This window comes from Mandrillus leucophaeus, unplaced genomic scaffold (genome assembly GCF_000951045.1).
Source record: "Mandrillus leucophaeus isolate KB7577 unplaced genomic scaffold, Mleu.le_1.0 Scaffold512, whole genome shotgun sequence".
In the NCBI taxonomy this organism is placed as follows: domain Eukaryota; kingdom Metazoa; phylum Chordata; class Mammalia; order Primates; family Cercopithecidae; genus Mandrillus; species Mandrillus leucophaeus.
The window spans coordinates 2156842-2178549 of record NW_012105498.1 but is presented as its reverse complement, the minus strand read 5'-3'; the positions used below and the strand labels follow the sequence as shown (position 1 = coordinate 2178549).

Sequence of the window (21708 nt, the reverse complement as noted above, 5' to 3'; positions counted from 1 at the left end):
GCCATTATTATTGAACAAAGGTGTTTTGAATGCCTTCTGTGATGAGCACAGTGCCCCTTGTGCAGAATTTGGAAAGGTACGCTTATATGGAGATACATGGAAAAAGAAGATCCTACTCCTTACTTGGAAGATTTTTAAGTCTAACAGTGATTTATCCAGGGAGTCTCAGGTTCAAATGTAGAACTTGCTATGATCTCAGCCCTTGCAATAAGCACCTTGTCAGCTCAGGCAAAAATCAGGCCTATACTGACCCAGCACCTGGTCAATCCACTGAGAAGGTCGATTTGATGGCATCTGATGGTCTACAGATAAAGTAATTATTTCATAGGATCATACAATCTTTGTTAGGTCCTGCATGGATGGTAACTGGCTGCACAATCAAACCAAAATTATTTCCTCAGGAATGTGTGATAAGGATAGACATTTTGGAAATGGATATGGAAAGTTTCAAACAGAATAAAAATTATTAATGTTGTGGCAATTAGCCTTTCACTTCACTGAAAATACTATGTATGGATTCAGCAAGCATGCTAACATTTAAAACAAAAATCCTCTTGGGAAGGCAATTGCTTTAAGGTGGAAAAAATAGCTCATTTTTCAGTGAAAGAATTTGAAAATTCTGTCTTTGGAAACCAAAATACTGTATGGCAGAGTTGGATGTATCTTTCACTTTAAAACGCAGACTCTCTCTGTGGTGAATGTACTTGTTGTGGTAAAGTATTTGAAAGGAAACCCTCAGAATAATTTGGGGTAAGGAAAAATACTGTTTTAAAATAAGCCCAACCCATCGGTTTTCAACCTTGAAAACTGCCTTACTTTGAATAAGAAAGAATTAATAATTGTGTATAGCATAAATAATATATGATTGGATTATAATGCATAATCGTGATTTAAAACAAACTTCCAAATTTTAAGGGACTCTAGTATAATGCTGTGACCTCGACGATTTTTCCAAATGAATTTATGTTCTTTAGAGTTAATATTGATGATCTGATATAGTTACTTCGTGATTGGGTCTGTGTCTTGGCAAATCTCTCTCTAGATAAGTGATTCCTGTAAATGTTGAAAATTCCTTTACAGGTTAACTTTCCCATCATTTTTTATTCCTTATGCTATAAAGTTTAAGCCTAGATGCATCCTTTCTGGAAAGAAGGGTCCTGCTAATCTCATAAGAATCTCATAATAAGTTCTCTTTCCTAAGGTTTGTATTTTGTGTGAGGATCAGCAAGGAAAGGGAAAAGCCAGAATGCCAAACTGCAAAGAGTTACTCTTTACTGTAGGGCTCCATCCAAAAAGGGTTTGTAACACAGTGTACAGTCTTGTAGCCCAGCTGTGTGGAGCATTGATTGCTTCTGCCTAGAGCAGGGATACTGTCAAGTTGCTCTGTGAGTTGAGTCATCTATTGACAAAGAGCTACCAGCCCGCAGATAATGCTGTGCGGAGCTGCTCTGGCTGCTCCCACTGCTCCCACGATGCACTGCTTATAGCAGCTGTCAAAGATACTGAGGGATCTACGGGGGAAAAAAAGACTTTTACAACTGCCTGGAAGAAAGGGGTGTGAGGGAGGAGACATTTCTGTGCAGAGCTGACCAAAGGAAAGAGTAGGCATCAGTGCAGTATGAATGCATACCTCACCAAGCAACACAGCTGCAGCCGGGGGTCCGATGGGATGGATGCCGGCAGGAGTGCGCCCACCCTGATCAGGGATGCCCACTGCGCTTGTGGCTGGCAGAGGAACTCTCAGGGACTCGGGTACAGTTCTCAGACCATGCCTTCCTCAGGACCAGGGGGCCCAGCTTCAAACAGGACCGGGGGGTCCAGCTTCAACAGGACCTTGTGGGACAGTGTGCGGAAAAGCCCCCACAAGACGAGCACCAAGGGCAAAGGGACTTGTGGGGAGCATTGTACCTGCCCACATGGTTGGTTCAGCCCAGCACAGGTGAGCCTTTTCCTTATGACTTTCCCTTGAGTATCTGAAGAAAGTGAGAGCAAGTTGTTTAAGGTTAGAATGGCTTGGAAACTTTGCAGAATACCATGGGTATGCCTGTATGTAAAATATTAGGCCAAGAAAAACCTGTCATTTTCACACATGTTTGTGGGCTCATACCTCTGGGTGGCCTGTGAAAGTCTAGGGATGCTGTGTTCAGTTTATTTCACTGACTTTTCACCAAGTTCAATTTCTCTAGTCCTCAGGTTATATTATTTTGCATTATAGTCTTTTAGTAGCTCTTTTACTTCTTATCATTTTTAACTTTTGTTCAGTCCTGCCTATTTATTATTTTAAAGAATAGAGAGAAAACAAATTTTAACCAAACTTTCCATCTCTTTAAAGGCAAAAGAACATTTGTTTCTTTAGCTATAGAAAATAGTGATTTGAAGTATGCTATTCTAATTTTACTCTTATAATACTGTATGCCTTTTCAGTTATGGAGAAGAAACATTATTTACACTAAATAATTAATTTTACAAAGAAAAGGAATAATTAAGAGCAAAATAGAGGATGATTAAAATTAGAATAAAGAATGAAGCACTTCATTTATTCATAGAGAAGCAATAAGTTTATTTATATTAACATCTATAGCTCTCTTTCTTCTGTAATGCATTTCTAAAGCAGATGTGTAGATACCTTTCATTTGATTCCTAGGTTATTCTAGCCCCCAGACTATTATCATTTTATCAGAAATAAAATTGGCTCATTTTTTTTCTCTCTTCATTCAAAGGAGAGAAGATAACTTCCTGCAAATGCTGTAAAATATAAATAAAATGTACCTGTAGTCACTGTCATAAATACAGAACAATGACTGTTCTTAAATATGTATTGAAAAGAAAAAAGCTGTATTTGCAGAAAAAAATTCACTCTCAATTTCAATATGATTTTAACATAGTGGAGAGGTAGTTATTGATCATGAATAAAATGTTTTGGTGGGAGGTGTAGAGAATTTTTTAGTTTTAATAATAGTTTGTAGAAAGTACTTCCAAGTATGTCATTTATCACTGGTCTTACATAGCCATATATATGGCTTTTGACTGACTTACATGGAATTATAAGCTTTGCTTAGAGAGATAGCGCATCTCAGCCTCTTGATTTAAATCAAAAATATATTATCATTTTATTATTAAACTGGTTTGGCTTAAAATGGAGCTTGACATTTAGAAATGCAGTTATTATTTAAAGTTAACATGAATTCCAAACTGAATAAAGAGTCTTAACAATTGTGAACACTCTATATACTCTTTAACAAATACATTCATTTAAATGTCTTTAGCTTATATCTCTGTATTGGTTACATTAAATTCTCAAGGCTCACATAGGCTAGGAAGACAAGCCTATTTATTAGATGCTAATCTAGCATGTGGTTGTTGCACAGAGTAGAGAAAGCAAACTTGCTTTATTGTTGTAATTATTTTAATCCAAGCTGTAATATACTTTTTATTTCATAAATGGTAATTTCCCAAACCCAAATCTCTAATACTAGGTTATAATAACCAAACTCTAAAAATGTTCATACATTTTTCATCAACTGAGGGAAACTTTTTATTTCCTTGGTTTTTAACAATGCCTCCTACTTGCCTGAAACTTACGACCATTTAATGCTTTCAAGGATTGAAATAGACCGCATACTGATAATTAGAGATCCAGTGACATATAAGAAGGCAACAAATTGAGGTAACCACCATCTCTCCTTATTCGTTTGCATAAGCATTTCTATACATTTTCCCTCCCATTCGCAAGTACTGTATTATTGACTGGGACTAATAGTGATCCACAAATACTGGAGCTATGAAATCATTTCTTTTAGGACTTTCAATGTTTTAACACTCTTCACTTACCAGACCTTTCCGCCCTTTACCATTTCAGTCCTATAAAAGTGCTATGCTAAATTGATTAATCTGGCTTCACCCCACGCTTGAAAACTTTCAAATACATTATGTTAAATAATGTCAATTGTCTGTACACATACATATACACAGACTTTAATATATGTATTCAAATGTCTCACTATAACTACTTGTTTATATTAACATATTTTGTGTATATATAAGTGTATATATATATGCATATATGTGTACACATATAAAAATTAGAGTTCTATATTATTCCAATTTTTCTGTCCTGGAGTATATCAGCTTGTTCTTCCAAAGAATGCTGCATTCTATCCATATAAAGTATTTTTTCATGTAAATTTTATTTCCTTCTAGTAGGTCCTCAAAACAACTGATATATGCATATTTATAGATCTGTTTCCATTGATATATGCATCCATAGCATACACCTAATATCTAAATTATATAGAGATGTGTAAGTACTATACACTTAGGTATATTATGACCAAAATAAGAACCTGTGTGTACCTATATATATATTCATGTGTCCACTAAAACTAAGGCCGTTTTTCGAATTTCATGGTACTACTTTTTACCCCTTAAATTAACTGGGAATGTCCTGTGAAATATTGTAAAACCTAAAACTGGAGGCTAATGATATTAAACATTAGAATCCTTGATAAAGCATAAAGAATAGTGCATGCTTTAAAATAGTCCAGGGACTCACATGTGGTACAGAACGTGCCTGAGGGTTGTTAAGCATCTGGGAGCTTGGATCTTGCCCTCGGAGATATTTGCAGTATTACGTGGAAATCAGCAGTGTGATTTCCAGCTGCTATAATAGAGGGCCATGGTAATGACTTGAGTTCCTCCCAAGGCTCTTTTCCAAACTTCTGTTATTTGGGGTACTGTGTACTAACAGGATTCTGTCATTATGTTGTTCCTCAGCAGGTCTAAAAATCAGCTTCTGTCCCGTCTCAAATAAGTTTTCATTCCATTTGGATCTGTAGAATTAATATAACCATAATCATAGGTAAGGAAATGGAAAATTATAGTGCCCAGAAGTGAGTTCCAAAATGTACATCTAGGATGTTAGTGACAGTCTTAGGAAGAAATATGTCCATCTTTGTTTATGTGACATTTCTTCCCAATTCAGACTAATCTAGGGAGGCAGCACAGAACAGCGGAGACACAGACCAGAGTTTTGTGCATTTATCTGTCTCCCTCCTCTCCTCTCCTCTCCTCTCCTCTCCTCTCCTCTCCTCTCCTCTCTCTCTCTCTCTCTCTCTCTCTGTCTATCATGTACTGAGTGTCTACTGTGTACTATTCTGTCAGCCCTTGTGGGTATAATATTATAGTACACAGACTGGGTGCGGTGACTCACGTCTATAATCCCAGCACTTGAGAGGCAGAGGCAGGTGAATTGCTAGAGGCCAGGAGTTCAAGACCAGCCTGGCCAACATAGTGAAACGCTGTCCCTACTAAAAATGCAAAAATTAGCCAGGCGTGGTCGTGCACACCGTAGTTCCAGCTACTCAGGAGGCTGAGGCACGAGAATTGCTTGAACTCAGGAGGTGGAGGTTGCAGTGAGCCAAGATGGCGCCACTGCACTCCAGTCTGAGCTACAGAGTGAGACTTGGTCTCAAAGAAAAAAAGAAAAGGTCAGGTCCAGTGGCTCACACCTGTAATCTCAGCACTTTGGGAGACCAAGGCGGGAGGATCAGGAGGTCAAGAAATCTAGACCATCCTGGCCAACATGGTGAATCCCCGTCTCTACTAAAAATACAAAAAAAAAATTAGCTGTGAGTGGTGGCGGGTGCCTGTAGTCCCAGCTACTTGGAAGGCTCAGGCAAGAGAATCGCTTGAACCCAGGAAGTGGAGGTTGCAATGAGCTGAGATTGTACCATTGCACTTCAGCCTGGTGACAGAGCGAGACTCCATCTCAAAAATAATAACACTAATAATAATAATAAATAAAAAATAAAATTGTGAAGAAAGTAGGTATCTCTCCTACTACTGTGGAGCTTAGAGCCTATAATGGCCTATAAAATTTAGCAAATGATATACCATGTATACCGTGATATACAAATATTTATATCATCGTAAGTCATAACTTAGAAGTTAAGCAAAATCTCAGAGAGTACTGCAGATACCACAATGAATACATATTCAGGATACAGAGGAGTAAAAAAAAATCGAGATATTTGGAAAATGCTGCATTTCTTTAAGCTTTTAAGATTTTCTGGGTTTTTTTTGTTTGTTTGTTTGTTTTGTTTTGTTTTTTGAGATGCAGTCTCGCACTGGTCCTGGAGTGCAGTGGTGCCACCTCGTTTCGCTTCAACCTCTGCCTTCCACATTCAAGTGATTCTCCTGCCTCAGTCTTCTCAGTAGCTGGGACTACAGGCACACACCACCACGTCTGGCTACTTTTTTTTTTTCTTTTCATGTTTTTGTTAGAGATGGGGTTTCACCATATTGGCCAGTCTGGTCTCAAACTTCTGACCCGTAATCTGCCCGCCTCAGCCTCCCAAAGTGTTGGGACTACAGGTGTGAGCCACTGCACGCGGCCAAGATTTTCTATTTTATAAAATGAGGATATAAATAACACTTACCTCAGAGGGTTGTGGTGATGGATGATTAACAAAATGTTAGCATAGTGCTTTCATATGGCAGAGGCTCAATTAATATTTAAGGAATAAATGAATGAATAATAAGTCCATAGTAAACGTTGGCTATTACTAATCTGTTTCTTAATATATTTTTTTGATTGGCTGGGAGCAGAAGAGCAATGAATCTGTGAGGGCTTCATAGAGGTAGTGATACGTTGACGGAATTGAATTAAAAATGTTATATTTGTTTATTAAGCAGATAAAAAGAGATAAATTTTTGAGCAGAAATGAAAAATACAGAAAAGCATATAACACCTTGGTGCCTGTGCACTCAGTTCTATTTGCCCAGAACATTGAGCCCTGGAGAGCAGGTTCTTTAAAAGAGATGCCTGGGCCGGCCGTGGTGGCTCAAGCCTGTAATCCCAGCACTTTGGGAGGCCGAGACGGGCGGATCACGAGGTCAGGAGATCGAGACCATCCTGGCTAACACGGTGAAACCCCATCTCTACTTAAAAAAAATACAAAAAAAAAAAAAAAAAAAAACCTCAAAAAACAAAAAACAAAAAAATCTAGCCAGGCGAGGTGGCGGGCGCCTGCAGTCCCAGCTACTCGAGAGGCTGAGGCAGGAGAATGGCATAAACCCGGGAGGTGGAGCTTGCAGTGAGCTGAGATCCGGCCACTGCACTCCAGCCTGGGCGACAGAGCGAGACTCCATCTCAAAAAAAAAAAAAAAAAAAAGAGAGATGCCTGGAGAGGAGGGTGGGGCCTGGTCAGAGCGAGCTGGGTCCGCCTTGATGAGGACTTCATAAAGTTTGAGTGCCTGCTCTGCCACTCTCTATTTGTTATGCTTCATCATCAGTGAACTCTTTGAGCCTCCGTTTCTCTGTTTGTAAGACAACTGGTTTTCTAGATGAACACCCAGATCTTATCCAGTACTAATAGTATGTGGCTGTGTCAACTGATACTTACTAATTACTGGGAGGAACTTTGGAAATGATTTATACTTAAAAGCCAGACAATCTCAAATTTGAATTTACTAGCTCTGTGTGACCTTATTTGCTTAACCTCTCTAAGCCTCATTTTTCTCCTCCGTAAAACTTGGGATAATAAATTCGTGTTGCAGGGAAATGTTATAAGAATTGAAAATACTGTATATAAAAACCCCAGTATGGCACTTATAGCACAATTACTCAGGAAATGGTATTTATTATTATTAATGATATCTAAAGTATGTTTTTTAACCTGAAGAACTTACTGTCCACCAAATTCGTCATTCGTATTGTGCTCTTTCATTCAAATTTATGGTTTTTTCACTGAATTTTTTGGTGTCTTCCTTATAATGATGAAGGCTAGGATAGGCAACTGTCCAGAAACTTTTGGCATAGTACCACATGATGCTGATACTGAAGTGACATTATGTCCTTCAAGGTTCTCAGCAATTTATAACTGTGCACACTAGAAAAAAAATCATGTAAAATAGAATTGTGTTGATGAAGTAGCATTCCCATAAGCTTGTATTTAGAGGTAAGGAAATGCTGAAAGATTTCCTCAGCAAAACTCTGCAAGAACAACTGTGTTTGAAGCCAAGCTCTGTAAATCTCCCCTTACAGTTCCTTTGCAGCAACTCCAGTACCAGCAGTTTGCAGCAACTTGAGTGCAGAGGACTTTTTAGTCCAAGAAGTAGGGTTGCCCTAGGATAAAATCTTAGGCTCAGTTTATGCTCAACCAGAAAGATCTGACAGCTTGTTTTAACTCAGTGCCTGCTTCAACTTATTCCTTTTAGAAAGACAGCCCCTTACCGAGGAAGAATAAGACTTTCTTGTCTCTGGGAAATACCAGCTGACCCCCAGGTAAGGGAAACAGAAGAGAGCAAGTGATAACACAGAAGGAATTAAAACTGTAGGCATTTCTGTGGTGGATGTGAAGCCATTTGGTCAACACTCCTGGCACCCATATTGCTGGATGCTGACATAAGCAGAGCATTCTCTCTAGGGCAGGGCAAGGAGAGGCCAAGCACACAGAATGGGAAAGAAAAGAACAAAAATGACAATATTTATTGCATACTCACCATGCTCACAATGTGTGAGACACTGTGCTAGGGGCTGTACATTAGTCATTTCCTTCAATTTTCTCAATAACACTAACAAAGTGATGTTGTTATCTCCATTTTGAAGATGTGGAAATGGAACCTAAGAGTAATGCTTATCATCACACAACTGATAAAGGCAGAATGCATTTCAAATGCAGGTGTGTATGAGTTCCTTATTCTCTCCACCACATCTTGCAAACATAAGACCTTTTGAAGTACCCTGGGAGGTAAAATACCCTATAGAGACCTCTGTAAATCTCTAATTTAACAGAAATTTCCTTAAGGCATTCAGATGTTTTACATGGTTGGGAGTACGGGAATTCCCCTGCAGAATCTTGGATTCCCCTAGCCTACTTTATTTTCTGGTCTCAGGAACCCTGAGTTGGGTCCCTGAAGATCCCTTCTCTCCTTTATTATGGTCGAGAACTCTGTAGATCTGAAGCAGCTGGAGTTGATTCCCACAGCACTTAACATCAGAATAAGACACTTGCTGTGTAACTTGCAAATTGGATTCAAGTTTGCAACATTTGTGGTATTTCAGAACCACTTATTGTAAATTTAATATAAATACAAAATAAAAGTGCAGAGAGACACTGTCTTTAGTACAAGAGCATCATCTCACATTGCTGAGTGTGAATCTCATACAAACGTTCTATCTCCCTATGTATCCATCATGCCAAGGATCGAATCTCTGTTTGATACCACCTTCTTCATTGTCCATCCTCTTTTTCTGATATTATTTGATCTGTTACAAGTGTAGCCTCACCTGGTTTTATTCTCCTTCATTCTCTACTTTGTTCCATTCTTTTAGTTTCCTAAAGGCATCTAGATGTTTTATAATTATATCAGAACTGTATGGAAACTTAGTAGTCACCTAGTACGTTTTCCAAAGGAGAAACTTTACCCTAGAAGAGTTAAGAGAATTGCTCAAGGTCATTTTAGTTTGTCGTAGAATTGGTCCATGTCCTTAAACTTGGAATTGAGTTTTCCTTTTACTGTTACAAGTTGCCCTCCCTCTCCCACCCATTCTGTGCTTATATGAAGAGTCATTATTGTCAGATAATTATGAGGCATGCAATTTATTGATAATTAAGTGTTGGGCATTATACAAAAAGTTACATAAGCCTATTGTTTTTACTCAGAATTTAGACCAGTGATCCCCAAGGACAGATGGAGAGAGGACAGCCCCTAGAAATTATTTTTTAATTTTTTTTCCAACTTTGATTTTAGGCTCGGGGGGGGTGTATGTGCAGGTTTGTTACATGAGTAAATTGTGTGTTCCTGGGGTTTGGTGTACAAATTACTTCATTACCCTGGTAGTAATATAATATTCAATAGGTAGCTTTTCAGTCCTCACCTTCTTCCCACCACCCACCCTCAAGTAAGCCTGGTGCCTATTTTTCCCCTTTGTGTTCATGTGTACTCAGTGTTTAGCTCCCACTTATAAGTAACAACATGCGATATTTGATTTTGTGTTCCTGCGTTAGTTTGCTTAGGATAATGACCTCCAGCTGCATCTATGTTGCTGCAAAGGACATAATTTCATTCTGTTTTATGGCTGCATAGTATTCTATGTTATCAATGTACACAATTTCTTTATCTCTTCTGCTTTTGGTGGACACCTAGGTTGATTCCACGTCTTTGCTATTGTGAAAGTGCTGCAAAGAACATACATGTGCATGTGTCTTTATAGTAGAATAATTTATATTCCTTCGGGTATCTACTCAGTAATGGGTTTGTTGGGTTGAATAGTAGTTCTTTTTTTAAGTTCTTTGAGAAATTTCCAATCTGTTTCCCAAAGTGTCTGAACTAATATACAGTCCCACTGAAGTGGATAAGCATTCCCTTTTCTCAACAAGCTCGCCAACATCTCTTATTTTTTGACTTTTTAATAGCCATTCTGACTGGTGAGAAAGCACTTTAGAAGAGCAGAGAAGTACTTAAGTGTTGTTAAAGATCAGAAGTGATACTGGGATTTAGGGGAAGAGGGCCAGGGATGCTAGACACCGTAATGTGCAGAGTGGTCCTGCCCCACAAATAATTGCCCCAGGTACTGCACAATTCTTAACATTCCACTAGATGTTCATGAAGATTAACGGAAAAAGTTTATTATTTTCTAAGCCTAAAATCAAACTCAGTTTTACAAACGAGTATTTTTGCAAGGATTTAATAATTATTACATTTTCTGGGACTATAACTGCGCAAAAATCAAGGGACAATTGTACTTTGTTCTGTTAGCAATTTTGTCAGTTGTTCCCCATTTCGGAAGATCACATCCTTACAATATAATGCTGATTTTAGTATTGACACACCTCTCCTGCGTCAATCTGCATGTATAGATTTCATCCTCAAATATGCAAGTAAAGAGATTTGAGACTCCTGCTAATAGATCTGGAACCAAATATTTTAATTTTTTGGTTCAAGTTTTATTTTGTTTTTAATTGACAAACAGTAATTATATATATTTAAGGGGCCCCATGTGATGTTTCAGTACATGTATACATTGTGAAATAATTAAATCAGAGTAATTAACATGTCAGTCATCTCCAATGCTTATTATTTCTTTGTGATCATGTGAAAAAAAATGTGAAATCTGTTATTGTAACTATTTTAAAATATACAAAACATTATCATTAACCTTAGTCCCCAGTGGACAGAAAAGGGGTGATGTTGGTCAAAAGATCTCGAATCAAATATTTTAACTTGATAGAAACATAAAATACAGAGATCTCACCAAATTTCATTAATAAAGTTGTTTTTAAATATTTTATTTGATTGCCATACTATACACTAATCTTTAAAGCAATTTAAAGCATAATGAGAAATCTATTTGTGCAAATTACCTGACATCATATGTCAAGTAATAAAATTGTATTTTAGAGTTTTCTGTTTTTTTTAAATATTGCTCTGATATTATATCAAATCTCAAAGTCAACTTGTATGAAAACTCAACTTCCCTATAAGCCCTTAGGTTTCAGAGTCTGTATCTATCATTCCTCATTATCTATCAAAGGATAGAATTGTGGACTGCTAGAAATCAAACATATGCCTTCACATGAGAAGGAATTCCAAACAAGAATAGGTAGGTGGGTAGGTAGGTAGGTAGGTAGGTAGGTAGATAGATAGATAACTAGATAGATAACTAGATAGATAACTAGATAGATGACTCTCTTACTGGCATGCCCTATTTTGACATTAAACATATCAGTAAGACCCAGTTTATCTGCAAGAATATGATACACTTTTAACTTACTCCTACCATCTGTAATTTTCCTTGTTAAATTGTCTGTATTTCAACTATTAAAGTTATTTCCTCTGACATTTTATCAAATACAAATGATCTGCTATTCTAACACTAATTTTTAACCTAGAATTCATTCTATATCTACTGTTTTATTTGCCTGTACCTTTTGTAAAATATGGAATCTGGTCTCTTTATTCCATTTAAATCTAAATTTATTCTTTATAAATATATGCAAGCATTTCAAAACATCATTACATTGTCTGGCAAAGTAGGACTCACAGATTGCCATATTTTCATTCTTGTAGCATCATTATTAAATTATGTTTTGGGGCTAAGACTTATCTGCATTTATGGCTGTGGAGAAGAGGAACTACGTGTTCAATGCCTGTATGTCTTTCAGGATAACCTGCAATATGTTTCCAACACATTAGTTTAACATAAAGTACTTTCTTTTTATTTCTTCTTTTACTTTGGTGAAGGCACTACATTTTAAAAAACATGTGTAGGCAGTTGTATCATCTATGAATTTTATTTCAGATGAAAAAGGAAGATATTACAAAACATTTATTATAAAATGGAAAGGCTGAATCTGATAGAATTGAACTATTAGTTGAGATATTCAGTATTATTTTGTGTACCATTATATCTGTGTGTTTAACTGGCCTTCCAACTAGTCTAGGGGTCACCAAACTACAGCTACAGGCTAAATCCAGTCTGATACTTAATTCTGTATAGCTCTTGAGCTAAGAATTATTTTTAATATTGAAGAAAATAAAAATAATATTTCAGACATGAAAATCATGAGTAATTCCAATTATACTATCTATAAATAAATTTTATTAGAACACAGCCATGCTTATTTGTTTACATATTGTCTGTAGCTGTTTTTGTGCTGCAATGGCAGAGTTGAGTAGTTGTGATAGAAACTATAAGGCCAGAAAGTCAGAAAAAATATTTATTATGCAACCTCTTAAAGAAGCAAGTTTGCTAACCTCCACGCTAGGCTGTCGGCTTTCCATTTCCCACTTGATGGAACGTCCCTTTCCGCCTAACAAAGCCTATCCATTTTTCAAAATCTGGATTAAGCACATATTCTTCTTTAATCTTTTTATTTGAGCTCTCAAAATGGCTATTTAACATGGGATCCTGCAAAATTAGAGTATTGACTGACATTGTAGTTAGTTTCCTTCTCAGTCTCCCAGATTAGAGAGTGTGAGATTCCTCATATCCCCAGCATGCAGCCAAACTCACAGTAGCCTAGCTGTTCAATCTTATGGCCTCTTTGTGACAATTCATGTAGCATCATTATTAAATTATGATTTGGGGCCAAGACTTTTCTGCATTTATGGCTGTGGAGAAGAAGAACCTATGTGTTCAATGCCTGTATGTCTTGCAGGATAACCTGCACAACTTATCACTTTTTACCATAGTTGTGGATAAGTATTGATACTTTTCAGTATGTTTCTGCTCCATTAACCTGGATTTCCTTAGAGCACGACCTGTCTTATTTACCTCTGTTTCCCCAGTGCTTAGCGCATAAGAGTAAGTGAATAAAGTGTTCTTGGTTTCTGAATGAATATTAATACAGGGCCTTGTATATAAAGGCACTCAATCGTTTTGAATTTATTATTATTACTAATTATGGAGGTGTCTTAAGATCAAGAATGACACCTTCTATTCCCACAGTAGCTCAACTTAATAACAAGCATATTATTTTAAGTTTACACAGATTTACTGTTTTGTCTCCTTTATTTGTTTTGTTTTTAGTTTAACTCAGATTCTTATTCAATTCTGTAGTGCTATTAAAATATTGGAATCATTGTTTAGAAATTAGGTTCCATATTCAAGTGGGTCATACTATTTCAGTAATGGAAGGTAGAGTACTATAGTTAGAGAGGAAATTGGACAAAAATTTTGATCTTACACGGTTTCATAGTTTAACTTAGAAAGTCGCTTGTTCTCTGTAAGGTTGAAATAATGTCACGAAATACATTTTATAATTAGTTTCTGTATTGTAGACTATTATTTCTGTATTGTAGACTACATGACCTTTTTCTTCATCATTTTCATCATTAAATATAAGTTTTTGGAGTACAGTAGTTAGCACCATTGCATAAAAAATCTATGATTGAACACATTTGCACTTTATTCTGACAGGCTGCACTATTTAGTTAGCAGTCAATGTTGATTGTTACAATTGTGGTTATTATAGTTAGTTATCCATGACATTCATTGTTCAAAGCTCAGTTTATATACTGGTTCTAAAGTTGATTATGTTTGCACACTGATTTTTCATTTCTCTAATCTATTTTATTCAATCTCTATAATACATGTTATCATACTTAATTACAATTTTTAAAATTATGTTTCCAACTTCAAGTTTTGTTTTATTTTATTTTACTTTTTCAGACAGAGTCTCACTCTGTCACCCAGGCTGGAGTGCAGTGGTGCAATCTCAGTTCTGCCCTCCCAAGTTCAAGCATTCCTCCTGCCTCAGCCTTGTGAGTACCTGGAACTACAGGCACATGCCACCATGGCAGGCTAGTGTGTGATATATATATATCACAGGTTTTGACCATGCCAAACTGGTCTAGAACTCCTGACCTCAAGTGATCCACCTGCCTTGATCTCCCAAAGTGCCAGGATTTCAGGCATGAGCCACCATGCCCGGCCCAAGTTTTATTTTTTAATAAAATAAAAACTAGTAGTTAATCGTAAATCCTTTTAGTTTAAAACTGAGTATTTTAGCTACTTAAAACAATTTGTATTCCTCAGTTTTGGATTAAATAATAATACAAGCTTATGGTAAAAAATAGTATAAATTAAATATTTTTTAAAAGTTAAAACTCACCTGTAATTCTACCTAGAGTTAACTACAGTTAATGTAGTAACAACTTTTTGGTCCTTTAGCTGTCTCTGTATATGTATCTTCTGTGAAAGATACATACTTTTATTGACACATGCTCACAGATCTAGCTAAACTTGAGTCTCCTTTATATATGTCTATTAAGTGAGAAGTTAAGAATATAAAACCATACTGCTTTTTAAAAATTAACATCATATTGTGAACATTTTTCTAAGTTAGCAAAATATTTTTCTTGTTGACATCATTTTTTTAAATTATACTCTTGGGATACATGTGCAGAACGTGCAGGTTTGTTACATAGGTATACACGTGCCATAGTGGTTTGCTGCACCCATCAACCCATCATCTACATTAGGTATTTCTCTTAATGCTATCCCTCCTCTAGCCCCTCAACTCCAACAGGCCTCAGTGTGTGATGTTCCCCTCCCTGTGTCCACATGTTCTCATTGTTCAACTCTCACTTATGAGTGAGAACGTGTAGTGTTTGGTTTTCTGTTCCTATGTTAGTTTGCTGAGGATGATGGTTTCCAGCTTCATCCATGTCCCTGCAAAGGACATGAACTCATCCTTTTTTATGGCTGCATAGTATTCCCTGGTGTATGTGTGCCACATTTTCTTTATCCAGTCTATCATTGATGGGCATTTGGGATGGTTCCAAGTCTTTGCTATTGTGAATAGTGTTGCAATAAACATATGTGTGCATGTATCTTTATAGTAGAATGATCTATAATCCTTTGAGTATATACCCAGTAATGCGATTGCTGGTATTTCTGGTTCTAGATCTTTGAGGAATCGCCATACTGTCTTCCAAAATGGTTGTACTAATTTACACTCCCACCAAGAGTGTAAAAGTATTCCTGTTTCTCCACATCCTCTCCAGCATGTTATTTCCTGACTTTTTTTTTTTTTTTTTTTTTTTTTGAAACAGAGTCTCACTCTGTCGCCCAGGCTGGAGTGCAGTGGCATGATCTCGGCTCACTGCAAGCTCCGCCTCCTGGGTTCACGCCCTTCTCTTGCCTCAGCCTCCTGAGTAGCTGGGACTACAGGCGCCTGCCACCATGCCTGGCTAATTTTTTTTGTATTTTTAGTAGAGACGGGGTTTCACCACCTCAGCCAGGATGGTCTCGATTTCCTGATCTTGTGATCCGCCCACCTCAGCCTCCCAAAGTGCTGGGTTTACTGGCCTGAGCCACCGCGCTGGCCTGTTTCCTGACTTTTTAATGGTGGCCATTCTAACTGGCATGAGATGGTATCTCATTGTGGTTTTGATTTGCACTTCTCTAATGACCAGTGATTATGAGCTTTTTTTCATGTTTGTTGGCTGCTTGTTGACATCTTCTTTAACGACTGCCAAATATTCTTTTTCTACCAAAACCCATAATGTTGGACATGTAGGTTACCTTTTTCTAATACAAACAATAGTGAAGTAAACCTTGGTGTACTAGTACTTTTGACTACATTTCTCATGAGGATATATTTTTAGAAAAAAAGCAATTATTAAGTCAAAGGGTGTGAATTTTTTAAGGTTCATAATATTTACATAGTCATTCAGTCAATACTCATTCAGCAATTCATTATTGAACAGTTAACACAAGACAAAACACTAGGTTAATCAATGGGGATATGCTGGAAAATAAGAGAGACTGATTATTGACCCATAGAGCTTAGAGTTAATTGCCAAACTGCGTCTAAAATTATTTACTTTACCAATTTATGATTCCCCCACTTGAAGAGTGTATGAACATGTCTTTCTGCCTCCACTCTTGATGTTTTTATCTTTGTAAAATCCTTTATTACTCTGGTAGGTTAAAAATTGCAGGACATTGCTATTGTAATTTGCTTTTATTTGGTAATGAGAATGAGTACCTTTCCTATGATTGTATCCTATTATGGTGCTCCTATGATGTCTTCTATAATACCTACCACAATAGATTACTATGCCCAGTTGGCAATTTAAAACATGCTTAATTTTTTTACTGGATGGATGGCAGGCAGGCAGGAAGGAAGGAAGGAAAGAAATACAAATAGGAAAGTAGTTCCTGTTTCAAATTCCTAGATAAATTTCCACCTATCCTAAATATAGCAGGATCTGCTTAACCATCGTCGTGAGTGATCTATCCACCTGTCTTTCTTGTCACTGAAACCCCTTTCCTTGTGTCTGTTCTCTGGAAGGAAAAAAGCTGAATTGAATATTCTTTTTTTTCACCCTGATATAGGTGAGCAAGATTGAATTGACTGACATATGAAAAAGTAATTCATGCAACAGACAGAAGTAGACAGGCTATCTGCCTCTATCTGTAGACAGTTTGCTGAAGAGGGCAATATGGACATTAAATTGACAGTAAGAGAGCTTGAAGAGGAAAAACAATGTGATTGATCAGATGGGAAAGGGAAATATCATGGAAATTTCCTATTTTAATATGTTTACATAGGGATATGAATTTTATGAAATTTGAATATAGACATTTAAAGATAAGCTTGACTCTACATGTCTTAAAATGTAGGCAGCCTCCACCTAAAATCAAAACCATTATATGGTTTTGATTGTATAACATTTTACCTGTTACAAACACATTATTCTTATACTCCTGATTCTAATATTTGGAATAAAACTTACAGATGCAGCAACTCTCTTGACTCTTCTCATCAAAGCTGGGCACCTTCTGGTTGTTCCAAGGAAAAATGAAAACAGCGTACCTGCAGCATGACAGCAGTCTGGTTTCTAGTAGAAGAAATATTATTTTCAAAGAACTGAATGGAATGATAACAGTTAAATAGGTTGAGGACTGCAAGTAGGTTGAGGAAAGAGATTCTTTTGAGTTTATGAAGCAACCCAACATAATTGGGAGTTCCCTATGGACTTATTTTTCGAATAACTGAATCAAACGCAAGTATAACAATTGACATTAAGATTCCTACCACTCTTTGCAGTTCACTCAGAGCCTTCAGTCTATTTTCATCATTCTTCTTCTTTCTTACTCTGCATTGCACTCAAACCTGTTTTACAATTCACTCAGTGTGCCAAGTCAGAAATCAGGAAGTCATCACCAGATCCATTACATTTCTATTCCTAGGGCCCTCATGAATTAATCAATCACTAATTGACATAGAATTATATCTCAGAGTGTTTCAAATATTTTCCCTTTTTACATTTCTGCTTTCCATGCTTGAGTTTTGATGTGTTATCATTCCCATAAACTGTTTGCAATAACCTGTAGCCTCCTAGATCTCTTCAATCCATTATGAATATTGCTGCCAAATTTATCTTAACACTCGGTTCTATTTGTATCACTTACTGATTTAAATGATTTAACAACTTCAAATCATGTAACAAAGTGCTTCATTTTAAGTGTAATCTGACTTACACTTATGTATATATGGAAATGTTAATGAGTAGTCTATGTTGGATTAAACATGTTTTAAGCAGTTTTCTATTTTTTATCCTAGGATTTTTCAAAGCTCTTGGGGGCTTATATCTCCAAGAGACAGGTAAAATATGTGGAACATTTCTTAAATGTGCGTGATAATAAAATCCCTTTCTCATGAATGTTTATTTATGAACGTCTCATGGAAAACAGATTGCCAACCACTAGTTTACAGAATAAAATTGGATTCCCTAGCAGAGCATTCAAGGTTGTCTTCAATTTGGCCCCAGTCTGCATTTCCCACTCCATCTCCAACCACTACTATTGTGTTCTAGTCACACCCAACTATTCACTGTTCTCTGATTCCCTGAAGCCACCATGCAGTCTCTAGCCAAATCTTTGCTCATGCTTTTCTCTCTCTGTAATGACTCTCCCTATTTCTCTGTTTGATAAAATCTTTCTCATCATTCAAGGATCATTTCTGATGTTATCTTATTTGAGGCCTTCATTTCTCTGTGCTCCCACAAAATGTAGAAAATATGCCCACTTTACACCTAGCATTGTAGTTATTTACAGGTCTGTTTCAATTATCATATTAGAAGCTTTGTGAGAAGACAAAGTATACCTTATTTATTTCTATAAATTTAGTGCCAGGATAGGACCTCAAAATGTTTATGAGTGATTGAAAGTATGGTATCTTTAAAAATTGGTAGAGATAGAACAGTGCTATATTTGGCAAGGCAGGGTTGCAAGGGACTTCTTTAGGTAATACCGTGATTAGGTCCATGAACTTCACATTCTGTCCTTTTGAAAGCTCAGACAATCATTCTAAGTGTCCAGGGAGATTTGAGGCCAAGAAACTGACTCAGACTAGTTAAAATATACCTTATATCAAAGTATGCAAAACTCATTGATTTGCATGAAACATGTAATTGTCATGTGAATGGAAACACCCGTGTTCATAAAATTCATTTGTTTATTCATTAGCAAACATATGTTGATAATAGATTGTATACCAAGAGTCCCTGTTCTAGGAACTTGAACATATAGCAATAAATGCAACAGGTATTCTAGTAGAGAAATATGTAAAGTTAACAAGTAGACAAACAAAATTACTTCAGATAGTGGTGTGCTATTAAAAATTAAATTATGGTAATGCGATATGGAGGATAGGTTGGAGAGATGCTTCTTTGGATAGACATTAAATTAAGTAAAGTATTAATGAGGAGACAATTGAGTTCCTACTTGAGAGATGAAAGGTGAAAAGGGGGCAACCTTATGACAATTCTTGGGTGATGTTAAAGATAAAAGACTAGCATACTCAAGGACTTCAGGGTTGGAAAAAGTTTGACAAGTTATTGTAATAGAAGAATGCTAGTGTGGAGAAGAAAAAGTGTCAAGAAGTCTGGGACTAGAGTTTAGAGGGTTAGGTAAGGCTGGGTCAGGTAGACTGGGGTCATGGAGGGAAGTCTGCATTTCACTCAAAGTTCAACAAAAAGTCATTGGACTCCTTCAAACAAAGACATAAGATAATGTAATGTACACAGTGAGAATGAGTTTGGGCGGAGAGGCAAGAATGGAAGGAGGGAGACTAGTTAGAATGATATTTTGCAGTACTTGTAACCGAGAGATAATGATGGCTGGACTCAGGTGGCAGCAGTGGGGATGGGGATCTATTATAGAGACTGAGGATATATTTTGCGTGTAGAGCAAAAAGGATGGTTTAAATAGTGTGGATTCCTGAGGCAGAATATGACAGTGAGAAGATAAGAAAAATAAAGGAAGCCAAGAATAACTTCCAGGTATTATACATCTCTTCTTGGAGTCAAAACATCTTCAGAAAATTTTAATCGAACAGAAATGTTTGAACTCCAATGTTCACACTCCTTCTCATCTAGTAAGTTCCTAGATTTCTAGACAATACTTACCTCTCTCACTACCCTTGTTCTTTGCTTTTATTCTTAACCCTTAACCTCCTCCCAAACTTCTGTTTGATTCAATTTTTCTTCAGACAGGCTAATATATCCATCAATCGTGCTGGTCTAGGTGTTTTTATTTTATTTTATTTTTTCATTTCTTTGAGGTTACCTCACATGGGTGAGTATTGATCTTATGAAGTCAATTATAATTTACCAAATTTTAAGTTGGAAATTGGGAGGGTATCTTAATAAAGCCCCCAGATACTGACCACAGGCCATAGATCATCTCCATCCGAAATCTGCTATTGACGTTTTCCCCCGTCTTTAGCTCTTGACCCCCTTCTCTAATACTTTCATGAAAAGGTATTTGGAATATCTTATTTCAACACAGCGGATGATAAATATCCCAGATTTCTTTGGAAAGTGCTAGAAAGAATTTGGGGGGAATGCTGAGAAGGAAATCATCAATTGACCCTACTGAAAAAATATTTTAGCTTTTTCGAGTATATTATTTCCTCTCTCTCCTCTCTCTCTCTCTCTCTCTCTCTCTCTCTCAAGTTGAAATATTAAATCATAAGTACAGCTGGGCATGGTAATCCCAGTGACTCAGGAGGGTAAGGTGAGAGGATTGCTTGAGGCCAGTAGTTGGAGACCAGCGTGAGCAACATAGTGGTATCCCATCTCTACAAAAAGTGAAATAACATAGCCAGGCATAGTGGTATACACCTGTAGTCCCAGCTACCCTGGAGGCTGAGGCAGGCAAACCCCTTGAGCCCAGGAGTTTGAGTGAGTCATGATTGTGCCACCACTGCACCCCAGCTTAGGTTACAGGCAAGACCCTAACTCAAAGAGAAAAAAAAATCATAAGTACATCTCTGGAACATGGCTATTGGGTTCATTAAAAACTGCTCCAGACATGAAGGAGAAACAGTATAAGAGATTGAGAACATTTACAGTGGAATCCTGTCTGTTTCTCACAATTAAGTTTCAAGTAACATATCACAGACCTGTGTCTGTTGTTCATTCTAAATATTTTATTTCAATAGTTGATATTGATTATTTTAATTAAATTCTAAGAGGAATTTTGGAAAAAAAAAAAAGGCCAAACATTTTTCTAAAATTTATTCCTCCTTTAAACTTCAGTTTGATTTTCAGATAGTAATAAACAAGTTGTGTTTTCAGGAATATGTTTCAGCCACTGGGAACAGATATTCCCTTTGCACATTCCAGACCGATTGACTAAACTGATGTAGAAATTGATAAACCACATTTTTTCATCATCTGAAAATGTCCTCTCATCCTGAGATATCTTTATCCAGAGTGGCAGTAGCTTGGTATAATATCCATTATCACATCACTAAAATTACTGTATCACAGAATACCATTATAATGGCCTTGACAGAGTGCATAGTCTTCTGAACAGATTCTTGTTTCAGTTCTATAAGCTGTGTATTGCAAGGGTCATGGTTTAATTCAAAGATCAGCAGAAATATTATATGGCAGATTGTGTCAAGTGATCTGACTCTCCCAATGTGAATTCATGTTTGAATTTTACATTTCAGAAGAAAACTAGTAACTGTGTTGAAATGAAAGGTACAGAACTAGAAACCAGGATTCTAGTAGCTGTACTACTCTGGACCCTAAATCACCCTAGCGAACTCTCAGAATCTTAGTGTCTACATCTCAACTATAAAATGAGGAAGTTCAAGTAGATTTTAAAAAATGATTCATGTTTCACTGTGTCAGCTCTGATTGATTCCTGGTGATTGTCTGGATTATGGTGCTCAGAAG

General features: G+C 36.8%; 1 protein-coding gene across 2 annotated transcripts in view; it reads left to right on the top strand.

Annotated features, from left to right (window-relative positions):
* Positions 1 to 1423: 1423 nt before the first annotated feature.
* Positions 1424 to 21708, top strand: part of DLG2 (discs, large homolog 2 (Drosophila)) — a 916021-nt gene continuing 895736 nt past the window's right edge. For both annotated transcript variants that reach the window (XM_011996427.1, XM_011996426.1), the window contains exon 1: positions 1424 to 1939. In XM_011996427.1, coding sequence (XP_011851817.1) covers positions 1619 to 1939 — 321 coding nt within the window. In that variant the 5' untranslated portion in view covers positions 1424 to 1618. The remainder of the gene's footprint in view (positions 1940 to 21708) is intronic.